At 65.2% G+C, this 25853-nt stretch overlaps 1 protein-coding gene across 5 annotated transcripts; it reads right to left on the bottom strand.

Moving 5' to 3' along the window:
- Positions 1–40: 40 nt before the first annotated feature.
- On the bottom strand, positions 41–24882 carry PWWP2B (PWWP domain containing 2B). Of its 5 annotated transcripts, XR_006299885.1 has the most exons (4): positions 20047–20715; positions 14097–15697; positions 541–711; positions 41–465 (listed from the first exon to the last, which is right to left on the bottom strand). XR_006299885.1 is itself a non-coding variant. In XM_043597941.1 (3 exons), exons 1-3 carry the CDS (start codon positions 24759–24761, stop codon positions 698–700), a joined length of 1440 nt encoding a protein of 479 aa, XP_043453876.1. In that variant the 5' UTR covers positions 24762–24882; the 3' UTR covers positions 41–697. The 5 variants fall into 5 exon arrangements, 4 of the variants coding, with proteins under 4 accessions (XP_043453876.1, XP_043453873.1, XP_043453872.1 ...); XM_043597941.1 differs by lacking the exon at positions 20047–20715 and adding an exon at positions 24637–24882 and having other exon boundaries at positions 41–711; positions 14397–15697; XM_043597938.1 differs by lacking the exon at positions 20047–20715 and adding an exon at positions 24637–24815 and having other exon boundaries at positions 41–711.
- Positions 24883–25853: the final 971 nt, after the last annotated feature.

Here is a 25853-nt window from a genome sequence, read left to right as displayed (position 1 = left end):
CTTCATCCTCTTTCGTGCTTAAATAAAGAAGGAGCAGAACTCGTTTTCTGTTTCTTTCTTTTTCTTTTTGGTCTTTAAAGTGACAGAAAGGAGACAGGAGCAGCTCCTACAAACAACAGGCCAAGCTGTTTTCCTTTGGAAGTCTCCCGCATTCCCAGAGTGGCTCCCCTCCCCAGGCCCTCACCGCCAGGGCGCCCGCGGGCCCCCAGCTTTGGGAGGATCATGGGGGAGGCCGGGCAGGTTCCGGGTTCTCAAGTGCACAGAGACCCCGCGCCGAGGGCTTGGGGAGGAAGCGCCCCACACGTGCAAGCTGGTTTCTGGAAGCCTGCGGGCCTGAGGGGGCCTGGCCCAGGACCTGGACGCGGGGTGGCAGGCCTCGCCCCTGCTAGGTGCCCCAGTGGGCGAGGCAGCAGCAGGAAGGGCGTCGTGGGCTCCTGGAACTTCACAAACCACAGGAGCTAAAGCCTGAGTCGGGGGATAAAGACGTTCAGCGGGGAGGAGCTGCGGTGCTCTGGGGGCTGTCCTCCTCCCCACACACACCTGCTCCCCTCTGGGGACCCCCCCAGCAGGCTGGCCGCCATGGGCCTGGCGCATTTCTGCAGGCAGCTGGCCAGAAGGCACACGGGGCCCCTCAGACGGAACAGGTGATGCGGAGGGCACCCCCAAAGTCAGAAGCTCCAGGAGAACAGCCGCGCCCTCACCGTCGGTGACCTTGAGGGAAGCAGAGAGGGAAAGAGGTTACCTCGGGGTCAAGTGCTGGGGGACAGGCCCCTTGGGGGTCCAACCACCAGTCCAGAGCACCCGCTCAGGCTCTGTCTCGCCAGGGACCCTCAAGGACCCGCCAGCTCCCACTGGCCCTCACCACCCCAGGAATCTCGCCTCCCTGGTGCCACATTGTGCCCGCTGAACCTCCTGGGTGGTCCCTGTCCCACTCGTGTCCATCCCACCTCCCGGGGTCCCAGGATTTCCCAGAAAAAGGTGCAGGACACTTGACGGCTCAAGAGCCCAGACCACAGGGCTCCCCATGAGACACTAGATCCTTCTGGCCCCTCATGGCCAGGGGGACTGGGGAGCTAAAATGGTTGTGCACATGGCTTGGGGCTCACAGCTCAGAGGGACCCCAGTGTGTCACCGTCAGAATGTGTGACCTACATCCTCTGGAGGGACACGCCCTCTCGGTGTGGGGGAGCCCCCTGGGGCTGAGGGGACAGACCCTTGAATAAGAAAACGTTTCCCAGGTCTCCCTGAGCAGGCCCGGCCGCAGGGATGGACGGGCACCTCAGCCCCGGCTCCCGGCCCCGCACGGGGACAGCAGCCATGCCTGCCAGACAGGAGCTGGCCCGAGTCTGGTGACCGGGGGCAACGTGTTCTCTGCACTTTAGTCGGGGGGTGGAGGGACATGTGGCAGGTCTGCAGGGCCACACGGTCACAGGAGGTCCTGGAGGGCGAGGGGAGCTGGCGTCCAGCAGACAGGAGACAGTCCGGCCCGGCCAGGAGAGCCCACAGGGCGCAGACGGCTGCTCTCCCACCAGGAGGGGCCGGGCTCCCCCACCCGCCCCCCCCTCGATGCGCTCGGACCAAACAAGCAGAAGTGATGCTGCCCCGGTCCTGCCTCAGACCCCCAGATGGAGATGCCGTGACAAGGCCCAGATTGCCCTGAGACCGCCACCCTGGGAGAAGGCTCGGCCGCCACGCGGAGGGAGAGGCCCTGCGTGTGTGTGAGAGAGATGGAGGGGGGAGGGGGAGAGAGAGAGAGACAGAGACAGAGAAAGAAAGGGGGGGGGAGAAAGAGAGACAGAGAAACAGAGACAGACACACAGCTCAGGGCACCCGACGTATCGTGGCAGGGGAGGGGCCACATGGACACCCCAGCCCCGGCCGGCGCCACGGCCCAGGAGCACACATAATCTAATCATAAGGAACACCAAAGCCGCGACACGTTAGGCCCGTGTGTGGTGGCAAAGCCTGTTCACACATCACACAGTGATCGTCACCGTCTGAAGGCCCTGACGGGTTTGATCTCTCTTAGCTGGGGACAAATAAGTGAGAAGAACATAAAAACTAAGCAGCCAAAGAATGAGGCAAATTCAACTCTGCAGAGAATAGAGCTGAACAAAAATGAAATTTACTCACGGGTATCTGCACGGATGGGCTGCAACGTCTAACACCAGCACTGAATCTGGACTCAGCCAAATGACTGTGTGTGTGTGTGTGCGCACGCGCGTGTGGACACGTGTGCCCAGGTCAGCCCCGTCCACACCACACCGGCCCTGGGGGGCTGGCCTGAAGGCCCCAGGACCCACCCGTGCCCTCGAGGGGCACAGAGGTGGTGCAAGCAGGTGGCTGGGAGGAGCTTAAGCCCAAAGCAAACCCCCTCCCCCCCCCCCCCCGGAGGATGCGGCTGGCCCCAGGTCGGGGGCTGGGTGGAGGGGACAAGACACTGACCTCCCAGACCTTCCAACACAAGGCTGCTGCCCTTGTGACAGGTGTCCGTGGTTGGTGGCCCCTCCCTGCGACATCACCGAGGCTCAGGCGCACTAACCATCCAGGTCCCAACCCGGCGTCAGGTTCCCGAGGGGCCCAGGAAAGACCCTGGGGCAGAAGGGCTGACAGCAACAATCCCACCCGTGAGTGGCCCAGCTGGGCGGGGGGCAGGGGACGGCCCTTCCTCTTCTGTCCAAAATGGCCGGATTCCGGTGACCGGGAGAGGAGCTCTCTCAGTGGCTGCAGCAAACCAGAGCCGCGTTGGCCCTGACACAGGGCTCTGGGGGTAGCCAGCAGCCCCCCAGGGGGCAGGAGGGGCAGTGGGTGCAGAGAGGGGATGGGGAGGTGTGAGGGTGGAGATGACCACGGCCCTGGTGCTTAGGGCTGAGGGGCCATCACCACCCCTGCCTTGTAGACAGGGGCTCAGGCTCCCGACCCTGTCCAAGGTCACTCACCTAAGCCTCAAGGCCAGGACGCAAACCCACATCCCAGAGTGACCAGAACAAAGCACCCCAGACCGGGTGACTCCAAACCACAGTTACCCCTCTCTGTCCTGGAGGACAGACACCTGGAATCGAGGTGTCCCCAAGGGGGAGCCCTGACTCTAAAAGGCCTGAGAAGGGGACCCCACGGGGCCCTAGGCCTCCCTGGTCGTAGACTCCACCACAGTGCACCTGGACGGACGTCAGGCTGAGCCCCAGGAGCGAGGTGCCCCGAGATGCCAGGCCCTCTGCTGGAAACAGTCTCCCCCCAAGTCCAGGCCTGAACACCCAACCCTGGCCCCGACTACACTCCCTGCAGGGAAGGCTGCTCCAGAGGGCTCCACAGTTCCCTGGCCCGTCAGGGAGGAGGCCTGAGCAACAGACACTCAAGGGGCAGGGGTTTCTGACCTGGGGTGGCAGTCCCTTCCCTGGCCAGGGAGAGGCCCTGACTCAGGGTCCCCAAGAAAATGTCTCTCAGAAGAACATGACTCAAAGTCACTGTGTCACGGGAAGCGTGCTGATCCCAGTGAGCTCTGCCTGGGGGGTGTCTCCGGGAAGCTGGACGAGGGTGACAGCCACTCTCCATGGATGCAGGAGCTGGATGGGGCTCTGCCCGCCCCCCCCCCCCAGCCGCTGCGCGCTCTGGGCAGACGAGGTGGGGTCCCAGGTCCTGCACCGTTGAGCACGCAGATCCCAAACAAGATGAACAGTCCCTTAGGGAGAAACACTGGCCAGAGCGCGGCCTGTTGCACAAACCTGTTCCCCCCAGAACCGTTTTCTTTCTGCCTTTTCATCTGTCCCTGCCCAGGAAGCAGCTGTGACCACCCAGGCTGAGCTCCTCTGCAGGCGTCCGCACAGGGGACCAACAGCCCACCCCGGACAGGGATTTGGGCAACCACACCTCCATGATCAGGTTGCTGAGTGGCCCAGCAGACACGGTGAGGAGGGGCATGGGGGCTCCGGGGAGGTCATGGCCGGTCACAGCGGGAGCTGCTGGGGGCCGAGGGGTCAGCACTACCCAGGAATCGGCGCACGGGCCGCCCCTTTCCGTTGAATGCTTTGGGGGCTCACATCAGAGGCAAGCACGCTTCGCTGTGAGAACCACACCACCCCGGGAGATAATTAAACCTGCCCAAGCCCCTCTCCGTCAGCAGCACGACCTTTGGAGATGTCGTTAAACATCCATCAGCCCTGATCCTCGTTAGAAAAATGCACCACGGGCTCCAGAGGCGGCGGCCAGCCGGCCCCTTTTGCCCCTTTCTGTCTCGTGCACCACACGGAGCCTTCAAGGAGTCCCCCCTCCCGACAAGACAAACAGGGTGGTCACGGGTCTGTCCTAGTGCCCTCGCCTGCCGCTCCGGCCTGGCCGGGCTCCATGGGAAGAGCAGGTGTTTTGAGAAATCTGGGGAAGAAGGGGGAGCCCCCTGCACCCTCCTCGTACCCAGCAGCCAGGAAACCCCCCTCAGAATGCGCAGGACCCCTGCCGGGTCACTTCCTTCCTCCCAGCCCAACAGGCCCAGAACCCGTGCCTTGTCATGCAGGGATGTTCTGGGGGACCTCCCAGAGCACCCCAGCCCCTGCTGTACCTCCCACCCGCCCCCCTGGAAAATGTGGGGAACAATGGGAAAGGCGAGATCACTACACTGGCTGGGCGGCCACAGCCGCACAGAAAAGTTCGTTCTTCCCGGGGCTTCCTAGGCAGGAAGACACCCAATGCCCAGCGCGGCTGCCCCGCCTCCCCTCACCCCCACCCCAGGCTCCAGGGTCTCTGGGCAGGGCCCTGCCTCCACCTCCACCACGCAAGTGCCCGGACAGCCCCTCCCCCCTTCCCCCCTGTCTGCCCCTCACTGGTCCGGGCTGACCTCCCAGGAGCTTGTCCCCCATCAGGAGTGTCCCGCATGGGGCCCCGAGGTCACCAGCACGGGCCCCACGGTTAAGGTCAGCCAAGGCCGCTCTGCCCGCCCGAGTCGCTGGCGCCCTAGCGACTGGGCCCACAGCTGGGGCTTGTCGAGAAGATGGGGGTGACCAGGAGGGCTCCCCTCCCCCTACAGGGCCTGGGCTGTGTGGGCGGAGGGTGGGCAGCATGGCGGGTGCTGGGCAGCGTCCCACGTCCCTTGACGGCGACCAGAGCTGCCGCTCCCAACACGTAAGACCAGAACTAAGAAGGCCCGTCTCCCCAAACCACAAGCCTTCTGAACACGGTGACATCAGCCAGCAGCCACACGCAGAAGGGGGAACCACCAGGCGTCACAAAACAAAGCAAGAGAGGCAGCCGCTGGCTGGGCATCGCGGATGTCCACCGTCCTGATGGTGTGTGCAGAACGCCCCCATGCGGACCCCCACCAACCCCTCCCCCACCCCCCACGGCCCAGTCCCTCAGAAGTGCCTGCCACACAGTGGCCACCTAAGCTCACGTCCTGGGTCTGTGACCCCGCTCCAGCCCCAAGAGCCCCACAGCACACGGCCTTCCATGGGCCACACACACACACACACACACACACACGCAGAGCTCTGCCATTTGGCCTTGGCTCTTGGCCAAGCGCGGCCACCCCCTCAACCCTGCGGAGACACGTGTGGCCTTGGCTGTGGCCCCTGTGCACCCTCCTCTACAGAACTGGGCCCGAAGCCACCTGCTTGGTCCCCATGGTTCCTGCAGCACCACAGAGACCCCGGCCCAGGTGTGGGGATCCCAAGGCCACTGAAGTGCTATTTCCTCTGGGAAATTCAGACACGCTGGCAGGAGGCCTTCAGAATCAGGGTCAGTCACGCCCACCGGAAGTGGACGACTCCCAGGAATGCGGGTATCAGAAATGCCGGCTCCTCCAGGGTGGAGGGCTGCACCACTGTGGTTTGAAGGAGTTTCCCCAGGATATTTGGAAGTTGATGCGTGGCCCGAACCCTCTGGTCCGGAGGCCCAGGAGCCCCGCTCCCAGTGCTCCCCCTCTGTCCGGGGAGGGCCCGGGGCTGAGGTCGAGGTGTCCAGAATCCCCAGGACAGCCCGGGCTACACGTGATCTGTCCACGTGGACGTGGGAGCCTCCAGCTCAGGGTTCTTATTCCAGAGATGCCCCGGGGCAGATGCCAACCTGCCCACCTGCCCCAGATCCTCTTCCCGGGCGGCTTCCCCCACTCCAGCTACCCCTCTAGCTGGGAAGCACCTTCTCTTGCCCGGGGTGCTGCGGGCTGGTGGGCACATCAGGCAACCAGTTCTCCCCAAGGCCTAGGCGGGGCGGAGGGTGCTGGCTGTGCAGTGGAGGGCCCGGCTGGGGGCGAACCCCGACTCTGTGCCTCCCGCGAACCAGCGTCCCCAGGTGTGGGATGGGGTGCCACAGCCCCGTTCCCCGGTGCCGCGGGCCCCTGCTGCGAGGGTCTGAACTCACAAGAACTTACTTACCTGAGGGGGAGCCCACACAGGGCAGCACAGAGTGGAGGGGTGGCTTGTCAAAGGGGCCCTGATGGAAAGAAGGGTGCAGGGTGACCATGCCGAGCTGGGGGCCTGTCAGGCACAGCTGTGCACAGGGGGCTCTGGGAGAGCTTCTCCAAGAGGGGGACGCGGACCAACAGCCTTGAGCAAGAGGCAACGACCAGCAGGCACGGCGCGAGGCAGCCGCTGTGGCTTTGCCACACGGTGCCAGGGGCAGGGCATGGGGAGAACCTGGGGGTTCTCGGGGGCCTGTTCTGCCCTACACCTGCACTCCCACTACTGGGTCCAGTCAGAGTCTCAGATCCCCCGAGGCCTGAAGGACCTTCCTGCCTGGTTACGTGCTCACACCCCCTGCCCACACCCCATCTTGACGAGGCTTAGAAAGGCGCAAGGGTGCCGGTGGGCCCGGGGACTCTGCCAGGATGGGGACATGGTCTCTGCACACGGCCACCAGCATCTGGTTGGTGCGGGTCGGAGGCGCAGTGGGGCACCTGGGGGGTGTGGACGCTGCTTACGCCCAAGCGGGGAGAGGGGGCTCCATATCTGTGCCTGCTTATGTCGCAAACTCAGGAAGATCAGCCAACACTGGGGGCGCCAGGGCGGAGCCAGACGTCTCCAGATGGGACTGGTTGCACCGATTTGACGTGGGACCCTTGTCACGTCCATGAGCACGGAATTACAAAACACACAGGAATAGCTACAAATGGAACATAAAATGAAATAAATGACCCTAACTGTAGGTCGTAACAACCACAGAGAAAGACACTGTCTCGATGACTTGGAAAGAGGAACTTGACACATAGCCCCCACCCCAAGGACACTAAGATCCTTAAGGAAACCTTGGAGTATCCCCACTAATCACCCAGTAGCAGTATTCCACATATATCACACAGCCGATATATTACATGCCAAATATACGGTTTACATATATTTAATATTTGACTTATTGTATATACACATTAACTTTTACATAGAAAATTAATACCATTGACCCCTAAATAGGGATTGGGAGCACTCACCCCGGCACAGTCAAAAATCCATGTGAAACTTTGACTCCCCCCAAAACTATTGTTAATTGGAAGCCTTGCCAACAACATGGTTAACACATATTTTGTATGAATTATATGCTGTATTCTTACAACAAAGCCGGCCAGAGGAAAGCAAACGTTATATTAAGAAAACCGAAGGAAGAGAAAATTTTACATTTACAAACATTCACGCTACTGCTGTGTATTCATCGGAAAAAAGTCCGTGTACAAGTGGACCTGTGCAGGTCAAGCCCGCGTTGTTCAAAAGTCAACTCCATGTGAATTTCATTAACAAGATTTTCTGCATAAGAGAACAGAAATGCAAACCAAACAACCAAGAAGTAAAAATTCTGGATTAGAAAAATCAGTGGAGGGGCGCCTGGGTGGCTCAGTCGGCGAAGTGTCCAACTTCAGCTGAGGTCACGACCTCAAGGTTCATGAGTTCGAGCCCCGCGTCGGGCTCTGTGCTGACGGCTCAGAGCCTGGAGCCTGCTGTGGATTCTGTGTCTCCCTCTCTCTCTGTCCCTTCCCCACTCGTGCTCTGTCTGTCTGTCTCTCTCTCTCTCAAAAATAAATAAACATTAAAATTTAAGAAAAAGAAAAGAAAAATCAGTTCCAAAGTCAATTTCTCTTCTAAAGATATTCCTAGGTCTGCTTGGAAACTCCGGGGGAGGGATCACCAGCTGCCCCTCCCTCGAGAGGACCCAGGACCCCTTGGGGAACGGCCAGCCCCAGGTGTGGGCAGGAAACAAGCCGGAATGCTGGGTTGTGTACAAAGCACGGCCACGGCTTAGGAGCCGCTGAGCTAACCTGCCGGGATAGCCCGTGGGGACGGAGTGACAGAAGCCCCGAAAGGGCAGTCATTGCACGGATTGACGGGAGTGAGTATGTCCCACGAGGTTGTGTGCTGTGACAGCTCCCTGGGCACTCTGCAGAGTGCTGGGAGCCGACCTGTCCTGCAAGACTGCATCCAAAGGTTATGGGATGCCCAGGGTGTCACTGAAGGTCGCTAAGGAAAGGCCTGGAGAGTGATTCTGAAGACGATGGGGCCCCGGTGGAGGTGGTGCTGCTCGAGTCCCACGGCACAGGCGTGCAGAATGTGGGCCCTTCCCCGTGCACCCCTGGACCTCTGACCCCAGGGCAGGTGCCGGGTCCATGGGGTGCTGAAGCTGTGTGGAGCCAGGGGTGAATATTCAGAGCAGGTGGGGGGGGGGGGCAGGGGCACAGAAGCAATGACATCCAGGGCGATGCGTGCTCTCCCTGGGGGTACAGGCAGCCCCTCCCCGAAGTCAGGAGAAGCCCCCTTGCTCCAGGTACCTGCTGCAAACACGTGAGTCTCCCAGCACAGCCTTGCCCCTGCTCCCGCCCCGCCTACCTGCACCCTGCCTGGCCACCCGGCACTCAGAGCACTGCCCGGGAGAAGCAGAAGGACGGCCCCGGCAGGGGGGAGGTCGGACAGGGCCTGCACGCCCACAGCAAGCTCCGAATTCTCAGAATTACAGGCCTTAGTTTCCTCCGGGAACAAAATAATTATAACCTTCGCGGAGAACCTGAGTTCCCTGAAAGCGGTGCAGGAAGTCAGCTGAAAACCCATCTCCAGACGCGGAAGCACCTTTTTATTTACAGCTGGGAAAAGAGAAAAGTCGGTTTGGGGCTCGCAGCTCAAGCACCCTGCTCTCGAAGGCACGACAGACAAGGAAAGTGAAACCCTGGACACGGGGTCCAGATGCTTCTGCCCCAGCCGGCCCAGCACGCAGCACATGCACGCAGACTTCCAGCCTGAAGGACCCACCGCCCACAGGCACAGCCTCCCTGGTGGGGGGGCGGTGGATCCTTCCGGAACAGCACCACACAACCCCGTCAGGCTCCAGTCCCCTTCACCACCCGCTGACCTGTCCCTGAGCCCAGCTGGCCTGTCAAGGACGAGGCTGGAGGACCCAAGCTGGGTGGACACACAGGCCCCTAACATCTGCTGACCAGATGAGAGGGACACTGGGCAACTGGGGCCCCGAGGACTTCAGGCCCCACCCCTGGAAGGGGACTGTCACCCTCTGCAGGGAAGGTGCTGCGGTGTGACCACATTAAGGGCTCTGATGAGGAAACGCTGGCTTTCTCGCGCGGCCGCCCTGGGGTCCTTGAAGGAGGGGGGCAGAGGGAGACTGGACACTGAGGAGCGGGAGAGGCCATGTGACCGGTGCGGTCACAAGCCCAGGGACTCTGGGAGCCCCCGGGAGCTGGAAGGATCCTCCCCTGGGGCCTCCGGAGGGAGCATAGCCTTGCAGACGCCTGCAGTTCGGGGTTCTGGCCTCCAGAGCCAGGAGAATAAATTTCTGTTCTTTCCGGTGGCCCCGCATGTGGTCGTTCGGGACCGTGGCTGCAGCTAACCCTCCGGACGCCGTTCGCTCAGTGAAGCAGGAACCCAGTTCCTGGCCCCTCGAGGGGGCTGCTCTGTGACCTCGGAAAGCTCCCTGCCTTCCGACACCCTGGCGGCTCAGGCAGAAAGGGGCGCGCTGGGGCCCCTTCAGCTCACATGCAGCCTGGGAGTGTCCCACTGGCCCGAGAGGCAGGGAGGGACCCCGCGCAGCATTGTGCCCCCCCCACCCCCTGCAGGTACCGCAGAGCCCGGCCCACGCCTCAGCGGAACACTGCCAACAGCCCGTCCCCCACCCGGCTCTGCCCAGTAGAGCCCTGAGCTCCGAGTGCTGCACAGAGGGTGCTCTCAGGGCCCCCAGGTCTCCTGTCCCCATAGCTCTGGGCCCCGCGGGGCACGCTCCTAATGACCGTCGACCCTCTCCCCGTGTGGGGCCAGCAGGCTGGACGAGGCCCCATCCCATCTGTGCCATCCACCTCCCTGCCCAGTCCCCATCTCTGGGCCCCTGCCAGGCCTCACACCCCATAACCTTGCTCTGCCTCTCCGCTGCACCAAAGCTTCCTCCCCTCCAGCAGCCATCCCGTGGGGCCTAGATCATTCCACGGATCCACGACCCCAGGTCCAACATTGCTCTGAGTGCTGGCCTGCCAGCCGAGACTCGGGCACTCAGACACTGGCCACCGTGGTCCCCAAGTTCCGGGAGCCGACAACCAGCATCCCTGGCTGGTCTCTTCCGGCCTCAGATCCCTGCTCCCTGCTCTGTCCCCTCCCCTCCTGTCCACCTCCCCACCCCTGACCCCACAGCCAGGGGTCTTTCCAGTCCGAATGGGGCCATTCACCCCTCTGCCTAACATGCCCCCAAGGCACCCTCTGCTCTCAGGACAAGGCTGCAGCGCTGGCCTCCCCAAGCTGTGTGCCTCCTGCCCCACCCTGGAAAGTGCGAGATTCCTTCCGCCAAAGGCCACAGGCACTCGCCCTATTAGCTCACGATCAGCTCACCGTTCCATTCTCAGCCATATGTCGCCTCTTCCAGGCAGCCTCCCCGGATACCTAGTCCAGGTCAGCTTCCTCACCAGACACTCTGCTGTGGGGCCCTTGCCCCTTCTCAGCACCTTCCTGCACGTGATTACGCACAAGTCTGGGGAACGTGACTCACGAGGGAGGGCCTCCTTGACGCTGTGCACCTTCTGACCCCCATCTGGAGGGGCACTCGGCCCTCCGTGGGCGGGATGCCACCCTCGGGAGCAGTTACCCTCACCTGTCAGGCACCGCTGCCTGCCTGCAGGCCAGGCCTGACCAGTCAGCTCCCAAAAGGCCTCGCCCTGTGACCCCTGGAGCCCTTGGAACGTCACAGTCAGGAGGGGGACACCCGCCCCATCCAGCCAGGAGCACAACCCCGTCCCCACCCCAGGGATGCAGCCTGTGGCAACCCGGGGGAGGGGACGTGGGAGGGGCCAGAAAGGCGATGGCCAACAGGTCATTACCAGACCCGCTGGGCACCCTTCCCTCACCACCCGGCCCACGTGGCAGGTGCTACGGTCACTCCGAGACAGATGAGGAAAATGAAGCTCAGAGATGCCAGCCTTCGGGGCCAGAGCAGCAAGCGAGCAGCCAGGGCCCTGCGAGGTGGCCCCATGTCTGTCCCTGGAGGTCAGTGCCTGCTGAGGACCACTGTGCCCTGTCGCCGGAGCCCGCCCCGGGCTGGGCTCTCACCGGTGCCCTGGCCACCGAGTCCCAGGATGGCTCGGGGCTTCTCCAGAATGTCCCTGTGGACACCCCCCTCTCAGCTGAGCCTCCTGCCGCCCTGCAAAGTGGGACGGAGGAGTCTCGGGACCAGGTGGCCCCGGGAGGGAGCTGCCCCCACGATGTGTGCTGCTTTCCTCCCGACGAGCACTGGTCAGCAGCACAGATTCTCCCCCGGGGCCGAGGGGCTCTGGGCAAGTGCCTCAGGGGGTGGTAGCAGGGCCAGTCGGGCTCAGCAGCCGGTGGACGTGGCCTGAAGGACAACCGTCCCCAGCAACCCCTGCCCCAGCGGCAGGACCGTGCCGGCCTCCTCCCAGGCGTGCCCAGGTGCCAGCGACCATGCCGTGCCCGTGCGAGGCGAAGGCAGTTCCCGGCTTCCCCCTGGAGGAGCAGAGGGCCTGGTGCCCAAACAGCACCACTGACACTCGAAAGCAATCTTGTGGACGGGAGACTCCCGCTCACCAGCACCATTAGCCTCCTGCCTGGCGTGGCCCTCACGGCAGCCGAGTCACTCGGGCAAGACCACTTTGTGCTTTGGTGCCGACAAGAGCCAGCATCCCTCGCTCCCAGAGCCCCACGCACCGCTGGGGACAGCATGGGCACAGTCCCCGAAGCCAGAGGGACAGAGACAGAGAGATGCTCAGAGACAGAAACAGAGAGAGGAGAGGGAGGCCGGGAGGGAGGGGGAAGGGAGTGGGGAGGAGGCCGGGCTGTGGGCACGGGGCCCCTACAGCAGGCAAACCTGTCTGGCAAGATTCTTCCCTCTGCTTCCTGGTAAACAGAGCCAGCCCTGAACCACCCCAGCCAGGGGCTCCCTGCCCGCCAGGCCACACTGCCACCCCCCCCATGCCCCACATACCCCCCCCCCCCCCCGTGGTGGGCTCACATCCCTAGGAACTGCCCACTGTGACCGGGGATCTGAAGGTCAGTTTCAAGGACTGACTGCTCACCACATCCTCGCTGACAGCACGGGCCCACGGCGAGTGGGGGAGGTGCCCAGCTTCCACCCTGGCCCCAGACCAGGCCAAGGGCAGGAGGGGCCTGGTGAGCAGAGAGGTCGGGTAAGGGGGCAGCAGAGGGCACAGACGGTCCCGGGGCCCACAGGACACACCCAGAGCGGGGAGATGCCCAGAGCACCTGACCTTTCTCCAGACTCCCCCCGACACACAGGGCGCCCACGCCCCATCACAAAGACCCAGAGGTCACAGGGCTGTGCCTGCTTCGGGGGAGGACAGGTTTGTGTCTGGACCCCTGGGAGTCTTTCAGGGGCAGTGACCAGGCTCGATGCAGGAAGCAGGTGGAGGAAAGGGTGGGGACAAGGCTTCGGGAGTCCTGGCTGTGACCCTGCCCAGGCGCACCCCTCACCATTGCTTCCTCAATCCTAGGACCCCTCCAGACACGTGGCGCAGCAGTGAGGGACCATGCCAGGTGCCCCACCAACCCCTTCCCAACCACACGTCGGCCGGCCCAGCTGAGGCCCAAAGGCCTGAGCTGGGAAACTGGCACCAGACAGGCACACAGGCAGGTGGACCAGACCGGACAAGGTTAGCTAGAGGTCACAGAAACTGAGGCAGAGGCCCCCCTGGGGTGGAGGAGTGCTCCTCTGACACCCGCCTCCCCGCTCTCTGCTTCTGTGGGCCTGGGCCTTAGGCTAAGGGGCCCGGAAGAGGGCCATGGCCTGACCTCCACAGGGGGGCCCCACCACACGCCCTCGGGTCCAATGCAGGCAGCCTGCACGGGACCCGGCTCCTCCCGTGGGGAAGGACAGGGAGGGGAGTGGGCACTGGGGGGCCACCACGGGGGCCAGTGACCGCTGGACACACCCCGCTGCTCAGGCCCCAGAGCCGACGTCCTCCAATGGGAACACACCCAGCCCCTCCCTGCATCCTGTGCCCCCCGGGAAGTTCACGGCGGGCAGCCTCTGCCCCTCGGCCGTTTCCTGACACCCCACATGGTGACCACCCCACATGCTGCCTGGTGACACCCCAGGCCCATGGGGTCTCCTTCTGAGACCTGGGGTGGGAGGCCCTATAGAGTTCTCCTGGGGGGGAGACAGAGGGCAGGACACCGGCCCAGGGACAGACCCCGGAGCACCTGACCGACACAGGTAGGTCCGGGAACCACGCGCCCACCGGAATGGGGGGTGGGGGCTAAGGCCACGCGAGTGGCATCTGAGGGCAGCCGGCCAAGTCAGGACCCACTGGGGACAGGAGGGAGGGGCTGCGGCCCCAGCGTGGGGAGAGAAGAGGGAGTGACCCCTCAGAGTGAGTGGCCAAGAGGAAGCTCCCCCCCCCTCAACACCCGCGCCTTCTCCAGGACACAAATAAAAGGGGACGGAGATCTTGCGCGGCACTTGGAAAAATGGCCGGAAAACACCAACCAGCCCTGTTCTCCGCACGGTGGCTGACGATCCCCCACGACTCGATTCGGAAAGCCTCTCTTCCGCGAACCGCAAAGCAGGGTGCCGCTGCCATTAAGCGGGCCTCTCTGCCAGCTGCCAGCCAGAGGGGGAAGGCTTCCCAGCAGAGCGGCGGGAGGGGCACAGGAGCAGCCCTGCGCGCTCACCTGGTCGGGCGGCTTACGTCTCAAACTGGGTTAAGACCTCCCTTATTTCCGGGGCCACAGGCTGCGCGGCATTGGCGGCCTCCGTTATGGCTTTCCGGTACATCCCCTTCTTCTTACGGTTAAATCTCAGTTTGAAAAACTCAGAGAAAGGGGAGAGTTTTGAAGTAGACAAGAATGACGTAGTCGGAGAACCAAACCACGAGACTTTGGCTTCTTGCCAGGAAGGCTCCCCGTCCTCCTTCTGGCTAAGACTGATGTCAAGGACACGCGCTGGCCACCAAGGAAAACCATGAACCTTACCCCACACGATGTCCCCCACGGCCACGGTCCTTCCGTCCTCAGTCACGCACTTGGAGACGCTCTGTGTGTGCAGCCTGACTGTCAGGGGCGGGACCGTCTGCCTCGCGGCCCCGGACGAGGACCTCACAGACGCACCGTCGCCGGACAGGTCACACGTGTCCGGTGACGGCACTTCCGAGCTGCACGATTTGGACTCGTCCAGGCTGTCGCTGCTCCACACAGATTCGCCGGCACAGTCCGTCCCCCTCCTAGGGCAGGCGGCCAGGAACGCCAGGCCGTCCTGCTGGGGTTTGCCCTGGGGACACCGCTTGAAGTCATCGTCCTCGCCAGAACTTCCGGAAGACGAGTCCGCCGGCCCCCGGCCCGCGGAGCCGTGGCCCAGGAGAGGGGGTGAGCTGGCCCGGGGGCCTCGCCCGTGGCCGTTGAGCGCCTCCACCAGCTCGGCTCTGTAGACGGGCTCCCGCTCCCCGGCCCCCGGGCGGTGGGGCTTCAGGCGGATCTTGGGGGGCGGCAGGCCGGCGCCAGGGGGCCCGGGGCGCGTCAGCTTCAGCTTGGGGATGGAGGCGCTGGGCCCGCCGGGGTCCTGGCCGCCGCCGCCGTGCAGGGCCTGGGAGGGGCAGAAGGGCTCGAGGGACCCGTGCACGCGGGAGGGGATCTCCACGACCTCGCCCGTGCCCTGGGGCGTGCTGTAAGAGATCTTGATGGCCGGGCTCCGTGGCACCTGGGCCTTGTCCTCCTCTCGCTTCTCCCTCTTGCTCCTCCTCGTGGCGGCCGCGGGGTCGCCGCCGCCGCCGGCCGGGTCCTCCGGCTTGCGGGGCTCGCCGCCAAAGCCAGGGCCGCTGCCCACCCTCCTGCGCGGCCTCGGGGCACCCGGGGGGCCGGGGCTGGCCTCGGGGGGGCTCAGCGTGCTCTTGCACTTCTCACAGAGTACTTGGCGCGGCCGCAGGCGGATGGGGCTCAGGGCCAGCCGACCCGGGTCACGGTTGCGGGACAGACGCCGGCGCGTCCTCTTGATGGTCCGGGGGGGCGGCTGCGGCACCCACTGCCGGTAGGTGCTTCTTAGCCAGAGCGGGGGAGGGAAGGGGGCGCCTTCGAAATACGGCGGGAACGGGGGCACGAGCGGTGGCTTGGGGTCTGCAGTCTCGGGGGGCTGGTCCCCGTCGGGAGGCGGTGGAGGGACTGTCCCCAGCTGCATTGCCTCTCCGTCCTGCTCCGCGGGGGCCGGGCCGTGGCAGCCGTTGACTGGGGGGTCCTCGGGCTGGGGCAGCGGGGCCGACAGGGGCAGGCCAAACAGGCCGGACCTGGCAGAGGGGAGACAGAAGGGGAGAGTCAGGACGGGAGGACACCGCTGCACCTGGCCCGGGCCCGTGGGGCCCGGAGCACCTGGGGAGGCACACGCCCCCACGTGTCCACCACGTGGGACATTTCAGGGGAGGCACGTGCTCCACCAAGTCTCGTGACCAGCACGGCGGCCAGCTCTCGGGTCCGCAGGGCCCCCGACGTCCACGCCTTGGTTCACGGTAACAAGGGGAATGGGGGCAGGTGGAGACTTCCCAGGGCGGCCTGGGAGCCTGAGAACAGGGTCTCTAGTTCTGTGACATGGCCTGAGCAGGCCGGCTGCTCTTCATGGGCCTTGTCCACCTTCTCCCTCCTCCCAAGGGAAGACCCCAAGCATGGTCCCTGCAGGGCTCAGGGAGCCGGGTCCCAGGCGCCGGCCGTGTGTGGGGGCACCAATGGCCTCCACAGCCCAGAGAGGACAGAAGTCAGCCACCGAACCAGAGCTTTGGGTCTGGGAGTGAGATGGCTCCCTCCCAAATGCTGAGTCGGTCTCAGCTGTCTCCACGGCCCTCGGGTGAGGGTGACACCCACACCACCCCTGGCCACCGTAGCCTGGAAGGACCACCCCTCCTGCCGGGCACCCCCAGGCCCTCCCACAGGCCCTCCAGCTCCAGGAAGGAGAGTGGGCCAGGCAGTGTCGACAGGGCCACGAGACCCATGGGAAGGGAACACGAGAGGGCAGGAGGACCCCTCCCACGAGGACGCACGGCCAAGGCCAATGGCACAGCGGCACCCACAGGGCTCCGCAGCCACAGGCCTGCCCTCTCCCCGGGAAGCGTCGGGCCAGGCAGCCTCCATTCAGACGTCTGGGCACCTTGGGGTGTTTCATTGTTGAAGTCAGTGGTCAGTGCTCCATCCCCCCGGACCGCGTGCCGGGAATGTCGGGAGGCCGTACTAACTCACCAGCGACACCGGGTGCAGCAGGAAGACGCTCACTGTTCCAAACAGTGAAAAACAAGGCTGCGTAGGTATGCGTAACTTCTAAACAAATGTGATGTCACCTGCGAGGCCCTTTTGCCAAAACCTGTTACTTTTTACGCACAAAACCAGACTTCTTCCGCCAGGTTAAGGGAAACACGGCACTTCTGTGCTCACCGTCCACTACGAACCTAACCGAAGTAGAAACGACAAATGAACGCTTCTGCCTTTTCTATTTCCAAATGGTTTCTCCGTTTGCTGTTCTCCAGAAGAATCGAGGCCAGCTAAGAGGGCCCACCGCGCAGGACATCACCGCCTCCAGCTTGGTCCCCGAGTGCCGCGGACCGGCTGGGAGCGGGCACAGGCCACATGGGAGCCGGCCGCAGAGGGCTGCGGGACTGGCCCAGGTGCAGTGACCCGCGGGGGCATCGCCCCCCCAAGGTCCTCGGTCTCGAGGTCGATGAGTTAACAAATATGGCGGCACACCCACCGTGTGAACACTGCCCCGTTTTCGTTCAAGGTCGTGGCAAAAGCCCGGAAACCACGGTTTTCCTTTCTTATCAAGCTCTTGTCTACGTGCGCCCATCCCCTGAAATTAAAGTCTTCGTGTGTGGGGGCAGGGGGTTCACATTCATCTCCTCATGACCGGAGAGTCCATAGACACAGGACCGTGGCCACGGGCCCCAGGGAGACTGCTCCTGCCCTCTGTGTGGCCAGACAGCCGAACTGTAACCTGTAACTGTGAGCAAGGGGGAGCGGTGGGGGGAGCTGTAAGGCCAGCCTGGGAGGGAGCACCCAGCCACGGGCCGCAGGGGGGCACCCGGCTCCCTCCGAGGTGGGATTCTGCTCTGGGAGAGGGGGGAGCAGCCACGGTGAGCCCCGCCACCCATCTCCGTCCTCTGCTGGGCGTGTGGCTCTTCATGTGCCCAGTGGCCCGGGACGGCCAGGCCATCCCCCTGCAGCCACAGGCCACGCATCCCTGGTGACCAACAGCGATACCAGAGTCTGCTCCCTAGTGCTGGCCACCTGCACTAGAGGACTCGCACACTAGGACGGGCCGGGACTCCTGGGGAACGGGGGGCCCCGGGGTCGTGTCCGCACCGGGAAAAAGGGTTCCGCACCCCGGCACCGGGCACACGGACCTCACAGCCCCAAGAGCCACCTCCAGTTTCTGTCAGTCAGGGTTTACTGACGCCCAGCCACGCGTGCTCGTGCTGGTGCTCGGACTACCCTTGGCTGCCTTCCTGCTCCCCGCTCCCCCCCGGCACTGCTGAGCAGCCAGGACAGAGGACAGGCGCCAGGCCCAGAATAGCTACTGTGCAGCCCTCTCGGGGAAGTCTGCTGGGGTCCAGGTGTGGGAGACAAGGCCCGGCCCAAAGCTGCCCCTACCCCACCCACAGCAGGCCTGTCACCAAACCTCATCCTGAGTCCTCAGGCATCAGAGTGGGGACTGGACCCCACGCCGGAATCAGCACCTGGTTCTTCCCTTTCAATAAGCCTCATAGAACATAGAACATTGAGAACAAAGCAAAACCTCTGAGCACTAAACACATGTACTCACACCAAGACATACACACACACACACACACGTGCACACACATTCACCCTGAGCTTCTGGGCCAGCGTGCTCACTGCCTCTTGCTGTTAGGGGTGCTGGGATCCCCTCCATGGAACCCATGGCGCCCATGCAGAGGCCTCAAATGAAGGGGGTGTTGGCAAGGAGAACGGGGAAGGCAGGAGGTCCCCACCCCCCGCAGCCGTGGTGACCTGACAGAGGGTGACATCAAGACACGCAAAAAGCCCCCAAGGGGCCCCTCAAGGGACAGCCTTAGCCCCATTGGGAACTCCAGGATGGCCAGGAGGTCACTGGGGAGACCAGCCCCTATGCTGAGTGGGCACCCAACTGCCACCTGTGGGCACGAAATAAGGTCCACAGGAAGGTTCCAGAACCTGAGAGGGAAACCTGTAGGCACGTCTACAGACCAAAGGGTCCCACAGACCAGGAGGAGAGGCCACACAGCAGACAGGATCCACACCCCTGGGACCTGGAGGGTTGTTCCCAAGGCCCCCCCAAAGCCCACTTCCTGCCCCCCTTTACAGGAACTCAGACTGTGACCAGACCATGGGGATTCATCCACATTCCCCACTCCCCTCCCAAGCTTCTCTGCCGTCACCCCACTCGGAACCAGCCCACACCCCCCCCCCCAGGCTCTCCTTCCCTCTGCCCCACCCTGTCCCACGCCTGTGCCCCTACCAGCCTGTCTGTGGGGGTGCAGAACCCCTCCTGCCAGCCGGGGTCCGGGGCACCCCAAGAGCAACCCCCCAGGGCAGGTCCTTTCCCTCACCCGGAACCCGTCTTCCCTCCAGAAGCCTCCTCTGTGGGACCCTGTGGGCTGACAGCGCCTTTGGCCACCTCCCCCCGCCGGGGGGGGCAGGCTGGGGACAGCTGGGGCGGAGAGGGGGTTGTCGCCCTACCCCCGAGGCCCCGAAGCTGTGCTCCAGGGAGGTTTCCCCCCCTCACCGTTTATGACACACCCCCTCAGAAGTCCCTGCGTGTTTACGACAGTCACAGAGACCGGTGCACGTGCTCTATGGCTCCTGAGTGACCCCTCCCTGCCCTGGGAGGTTAGACACAGCTTCACAGAGGACCCAGAGCCCAGGCAACACGCCTGCACCTGCCCTGCGTGGGGACCACAGCCTCGGGGGTACGGCGGGCTCCCAGATGTCAGCTGCGGCCTTGTGGATCGGCACTCGGGCCGTCTGACCCCGCGGCCCCGTGACTCCGCAGGCGGCCGCTTCCTTCCAGCCTCGGCCACACCCACAGCTGCCGGCGGGTAAACAGCAGCCAGTGAGGGGCTCGCTCCCTGGGCAGCAGGCGCCTGGGCGCCAAGCCCCGCGCCAGCCCCCTGAGGTCCACACTGTCCCCCTGCCCAGTTCGCCAATGGCGGTGGCGAGGCGGCTGAGGGAGGCCAGGGCACCCGGCGGGTCTGGTGACAGTAGCGGTCTGGGCTCGCGTCTCAGCTCCCCTGCCTCCAAGCACAGAGACACAAGCCGTTCTCGAAGGATCTCAGCACCCTGTCTCCAGCGGGGTGACCTCAACTGGACCGGAGGGCACGAGGCGTGGCAACACCACAGCCTGTGGTTTGCCTACAGGGCCCAGCCCCTCGGTGAGGCCAGGCTGTGCTGACATTGGCACGTGCCCAGGGATGGTGGCCCCGGCCAGCCTGGCAGTGCCCCCCCAGGTGGCACCGCAGGGCCTCAGCAAGCGAGAGGGCTGGGCGGCCCAGGAGCCCCACTGTCCTGCCCTTTGCTGTCCTTGCTGGACCCACCGGTTGCCTACCCAAGGATGGGGTAGATGTGTGTGAGGAGGGGCCCTGGGACTGGGGTGACTCACAGTGCAGAGCTGGGGCCTGGAGGGCCGGACTGACCAAGGTCTCCATGCAGGAAACTGGGGGCCCCCAAACGAAACCTCAGCACAGCGTCCTCGGGGAGCTGGGGGAAGGGCAAAGGAAAGGTGGGGGACACCGAGGTGAGGAGCCCAGGAGACTCTGATGGGGGTGAGACCCAAAAGCAAAGCAGTTTTTCCCCCGAGTGTCCCCACTCTGCCGAGACGAAGGCACGGCCATCTGGCATGGACACCGGGCCCAGAGAGAAGCAGCCTAGCCTGCAGTCCTTGGCAAAACACCAGCGGCCGGGCCTCGGCTCACCCGCCCTCCCTGAGGTCTCACCCATGCAACCAGCTCAGCAAACCCCCAGAGCAGCCGGGCCCGAGCTGGCCCGTGGCCAGGAGGAGATGGCCCGGCCGCCTGCCAGAGCTCCCGGCCTCCCCTGCGGCCTCTCCGCTCTACCGACTCGGGATCCAAGCATCTGTGGAACCTGACAGTGGCCTCCGACCCCAGCCAGGTCCATGTTTGCCCTGGACTTTCCTTCCTCAACCTCGCACAGGGAGAGGCTACCCCGGTGTCCGGTAGAGAGGTGAGAAAACATGGCTTCTGGAACAGAAACACCCCAGGGGTCCATCCGAGGAGCCTGCAGCCCCAGGACAGGCCTGAGTCCCGATGGTGAGGCCCACCCTGCGGCCAGGCTCCCGCCCCCCACCTCCCTCCCCCCTCCCCCCACGACTCTACACGTTGGTTTAGGACACGTGCAGCAGTCTGTCTCCTCTGCAGCCCTGCACACAGGGAGTTGCAGGGCCTAGCCCCGAGGGAGGGTCAGGAGCAGGCTGGCACAGGGAAGGTAGGGTGGCCTTGCCAGGCCTCTAGGGTGTGGAGGCCTCCGGGTCCACTTCTGCTCAGGGACTTGTGAAAAACAGGTTGGCAGGGGAAGTCACAGCCTGGACACCAGAGTGACCCCTTGTCTACATGGGAGGCCGCCCCGCCCCCATGGGTAGACCCAGGGTCTCGGGGACAAGCCATGGGGCAAGGCTGTCACATCTGGCCCCCCGAGTCCCAGACCACCAGCATCATCCCAGTAAAGCTCAGCTGACCGCACCCTTGTCTAAGCCATCTGAGGGCTCCCGCAGTCCACACCCCCTCATCACCTCCACGCCGGCCAGGTCCCCTGGGTGCAGCTGCCTGCCAGCCGCAGACCCTGCCACCCCATGACACACAGGGCACCTTGCTCCCGGCCCTTCTGGCCCCTGAAGGCAAGGAGGACATGCTCAGCAGGGCCCGGACCAGGCGTCCATCTTTGCTTGCCCAGTGAACCATCCCAGGACCGGTCACCAGTGGCCAAGCCTCCCTCCTGGACCAGGGGCTATGCCTGGGATGGAACAGGGGTGCTCTCCTGCCCGGGGACAGGCCTGCTGGGATTCCTGACTGGCTGGAGTCCCAACCTCCCAGGGTGGGGTGTGGGTCACAAAGGCCCAGGAATCTTGCACGGTAATGGCGCCCTGGGTGACTCACAACTGGGGAAGTTTGAAAAACACCAGTTGGGGGATGAGGGCTGGGGACCTGGGGTTTGCCATCAGGCCCGATGGGGCAGCTGGTCGTCGGGGCTCCCGTTACTCTCGAGACCTCTCCTTTACCACTCGGGTCTCTGCTGTCCTGGGGCCATGCCTCAGCCAGGGCCACCCCGGTTGGGGGACCTCAACCCCAGGGTACCCCCAAACCACCCACAAAACAATGCCCACACCCGCCCGGCACCCCAGCCCAAAGACTGGGGGCAGGCCTGGGCCATCTGCACCCTTACTCCACCAGGAGAAAGCACAGCCTCACAGGGAAGCTGGAGGGTCCACGTGCAGTCTTCCCGGGACTCAGCCCAGGTACACAGTAGGGAGTCAATGAATGCAGGTGAAGGCACGAGAGGGCAGGCCCTCAGCAGTGGAGGACCTTCCTTCAGAGCACAAAGCAACCTGGCAGCAGGTTCAAGGCTCGGGTGGGAGGAAGCTGGGCACCGGCCCCAGCAGCTCCACACACCTGCTGAGATCTCGGGGGCCTCTGTGAGCTCTCGTCCTCCTGTGCACATTTGGGGATGGGAATCTGCCTCTCAGAGGGCCAAGGGAGGGGATGCCACCTCCCAAACGCCTGGAGAGTGACACTGCTCATGGGCCCCGCTCTGGGACGGGAAATGGGGGCTGCACGAGGGACCCCTCCCCTGGGACTGCTCCACCCCTGCAGGAGACTCGGGCTCCCGGCCCCCCACCCCCCACCCCAGGCCCGCACACAGACGCTGGAGGCTGCTGACGATGACAGTCACTGGCACGTGCCTGGCCGCGCACCACGGGCACACCGACAGCTGCGGCCTCGCTGCCCTCGACAGACCTAGGACGACCCCACTGCTCTGGGACCCGCGGGCTCCCAGAGGTGGGCGGCTGTGTGCAATCGGAGGTCCCAGCCGTTGTTCCCGGCCGGCCAGCGCCACCACCCAGGGTGGGGCCTCCACTGACCGGCCCTGCCACTGTCACACGTCGGGGAGGGGCAGCAGGCACCGAGGAGGAGAAACCGGCCCCAGGGAAGGCGGATCGGTGCCACGGACCCGGCAGCCCAAGGCCAGACACCGCGGCCCACAACACACACCCCCGCCCCCCCCGGGCTGCCAAGAGACCCCACCTGATGACCAGGCTGCAAACAGGAGTGCTGAGTCCTTAACATCACGGGCAGAGAGCGGAAGGCAGGGTGAAACCAGAAGTGGCAAGAGGAGGGGAGACGAGGGTGGGCAGTTTCGGGACCACGCCCCGGAGGGCTGGAGGCGCTGGGGGGCCGCAGGGGGTCTCGGGATTCCCCACAAGGAGGAGGGATCAATGCCAATCGGAAAGAGCCAGCGCTGAGAAGAGCCGCACCCACTGAGGCCTCGGTTCTGGGCCATTCTGGTTACAGCTGAACGTGGCCGTGGCAGGGCTGACGCCCACCAGCGTGCTGCTGCCAGTTCCCACACTGGGGATCCCAGCACGGCCCGCTGGCTTCTACGAGGGGGGTGGTTGGGAGGGGAGTGAGGGGGGCTGTTGATCTCCACACCAGGTTAGCCACAGCCTCGGGGAGGGGAGCCCAGTTGGAGGCAGAGAGGAAGGAGGGTGAGGCTGCCATCTCGGCAAACATTGCCACCCACCAGCCGAGGGGCCCACAGCCTCTCTTGGGCTGAGCTGGGGAGCCCAGAAAACGAGGCGGGGGGGAGCCTCTGCTGCAAGTGCCCCTCTCCAGGGAGGAAAGGCCAGGCAGGGCTGTGCAGACAAAGCCTGAGTACAGCCCCCGCACAGACAGGGGAGCAGGGAGGACGGAGATGGCAGTCCTGCCCGAGAGAGGAAGTGATGGCCATCAGGGGCAGGAGACCTTGGCCACCTGGGGGGGGGGGAGGTACAGGCTTGGCAGCCTCCAGGTGGCTATGTTGCAGCGCGCGCCCCCCACCCCCACCGGGTCCCGCCAAGCACTCTCTGTGGTCGCCAGGGCGGAGCGGGGCGACAGTCACCCGGGAGGCCATATGTTAAATCACATGACTGGTGCATAAATGGCTTCTGGCACGTCTAATAAAGAGATGATGCCAGCAGGGTAACTGTTGAAGAGTGATGGTCTTCCTGCCACGTCCCCGCTACTGCAAGGATCTGGGCTCCACGGAGGGAAAAAGTTGGGCCTCCACAAGGGGAGCCATTTACTGCTCTCAGCTTGGAGATAAGGCCCAGCAGGAGCGCCAAGACATTAGTGCCTGATTAATGCCTAATCATTTATCTGCGCGACAGCTCACTACCATGTGACACTGTATCCAGGAGACTCTTCCTGCCGCCGAGTCCCTGCAGCGGGCGCACAGGTGCGTCTCAGGTGCCCCCAGGCCTGCCCGGGGACCCCCTTCCACCCCGGAAAGCAGGGCTCCTGCGGCCACTGCCCCCCCCCCCGCCCCCGCTCCGCACCTCCACGGGCACCTTCTCGCTCCCACACTGCCCGGGGCCCCTGCGCCCCAGGCCGCGCTGCGTGGGTTAAATCCCACCGCTGGACGCAACTGCTTGCCATCAGTCCAAGCCTCAGCCCCGAGTCGCTCCTAGGAGTCTGGGGGGACCCAGGGCGATAGACAGGACGCCCCCACTTGTGAGCGACTGGCAGGGCAGGGCAGGGCAGGTCAGGGCAGGCGCGCATCTGAACCCGCTCCCCCGCCGCCCCCCAACCGACAATTCTGAAAACAGCCGAATTCAACAGTGCGTCTGAACAAAGAAAAGTGCGTTAATTATGGCAGACGTGCGGAGTTCGGGAGCCGCCGGCACGCGGCGGCGGCGCGGGGACTTCCCCCCCCACCCCCTCCCCGGGCGCCCACCGCCGCTCCCGCCCCGCAAGTCGCGACGACTTTGAGAGGCGCTCTGGGCCCCCCGAGGGGCGGCCGCGCTCGCGCGCCCCGAAGCCCCGGGCCGGGGGTGGGGGCTGGGGGGATGGAAACCGAAAGCGGGCGCCGGCGCCGAGCCTGCCCCGCCCCGGAGCCGGTCCGGGCCCCCACCCCCACCCCCACCCCGCCCCGCGCCGGCCGCCGGGGGTGGGGGGAGGGGGGCGCCCCCGCCCCCGCTCACTTTTTCGTGCAGTCCAGCAGGATCCCGGCGAAGCTGCGCTCGCCGCAGCTCACGGTGACCAGCAGCGCGCCGTTGACGACCTGCTCCACCCGCACCGGCAGCCGGCAGCCGGCCCGAGGCTCCATGCTCCCGCGCCGCGTCCCGGCCCCGGCCCCCGCCCCCGCCCCGCCGCCGCCGCCGCCGCCGCCGCCGCCGCCGCCGCCGCCGGGTCAGCCCGCGCGTGACGCCGCCCGCCGGCCGCCTGACGTCACAAAGCTCCGCTCGGGGCGGCCACCGCGAGCGGGCCGGGGCGGCGGGGGGTGGGGCGCGCGGGGCACCCCCCGCCCGCCGACGGGGCGCGGGGGGTGGGTCGGGGGGAGCCGGGGCCGGGCGCCTGGGAGCCGGCGAGGAAGCGCATTGCGGGACCCCCGGGACGGGGCAGGGCCGGCTGCGCCCTCCGCTGGGGCCCGCGGCCGCGAGCGCCCGCCCAGAGGACGTGCGGGCCGGAGCTCAGGACCCCTGCCCCGGGGCCGCTCCCCGCCCCCCGCCCCCGCGCCGGCCCGGCCCGGCCCCCGCCTTCCCCCGCCCTCCCCCCGCCTCCGGTCTGGCACCCGGTGGCCACCCGGCACTGCGGGGAGGAAGTCCGGGCGACGCGAGCAGGAAGCCGGTCGGGCCGGGCCGAGGAGACGCGGGCGCCGAGGGGACACCAGCGGGCGCCCAGCTGCGGCCCACTCGAGTCCTCGCCGCGGAGGGGGCACTTGGCGAGCCTCGTGCGCTCGGCGCCTCCGCGGGTGACCGGAGGGCGCGCGCCCGGCGCGGGGCTGCCTGTGCGCCTGGGGGTGGCCCGCAACGGCGTTGGGGAGGGTGGTCCGTCCGCAGGTCTCGGCCGCGCGCCCCCGGGTCGCCGGGGAATCTGCGGGGTGCGTGCGACCCCGCTGCGCCCAGAGGGCCCGGGACCCCGTGCGGCGTCCACAGCGGAAAGGACCGCCTTCCCTGAGTGACAGCGGGGCTCCCCCACGCGCGCAGCTGGCGGGCTGGGCTAATTGGAGGTGCAGGCGCCGAGCGGGCGCGGGCCCCGCCGGGACCCCTTCCGGAACCCTGCTCCCGCGCGTCTCCAGCCCAGCCAGATTTCTCCACTGTCCCGAGCCTTTGCGCATTTCGCACCTTGCTCGGGACCCCGTAAAAAAGGCAGCCCTTGGGGCCGGCCTGTTGCAGTGACCTTGCCCCGGCCCGGCTGG

Source organism: Prionailurus bengalensis, chromosome D2 (genome assembly GCF_016509475.1).
Source record: "Prionailurus bengalensis isolate Pbe53 chromosome D2, Fcat_Pben_1.1_paternal_pri, whole genome shotgun sequence".
In the NCBI taxonomy this organism is placed as follows: domain Eukaryota; kingdom Metazoa; phylum Chordata; class Mammalia; order Carnivora; family Felidae; genus Prionailurus; species Prionailurus bengalensis.
This window is presented reverse-complemented; position numbering and strand designations above follow the sequence as displayed.

Excerpts from the sequence above, each read along its gene's own strand:
- PWWP2B (XM_043597937.1), bottom strand. The coding sequence starts at position 20,384 with ATGGGTGAGACCTCAGGGAGGGCGGGTGAGCCGAGGCCCGGCCGCTGG. Across the intron at positions 15,698-20,046 it reads CCAGGCCCCAGCTCTGCACT|GTCCGGCCTGTTTGGCCTGC; the intron begins GTGAGTCACCCC and ends CCCCTCTGCCAG.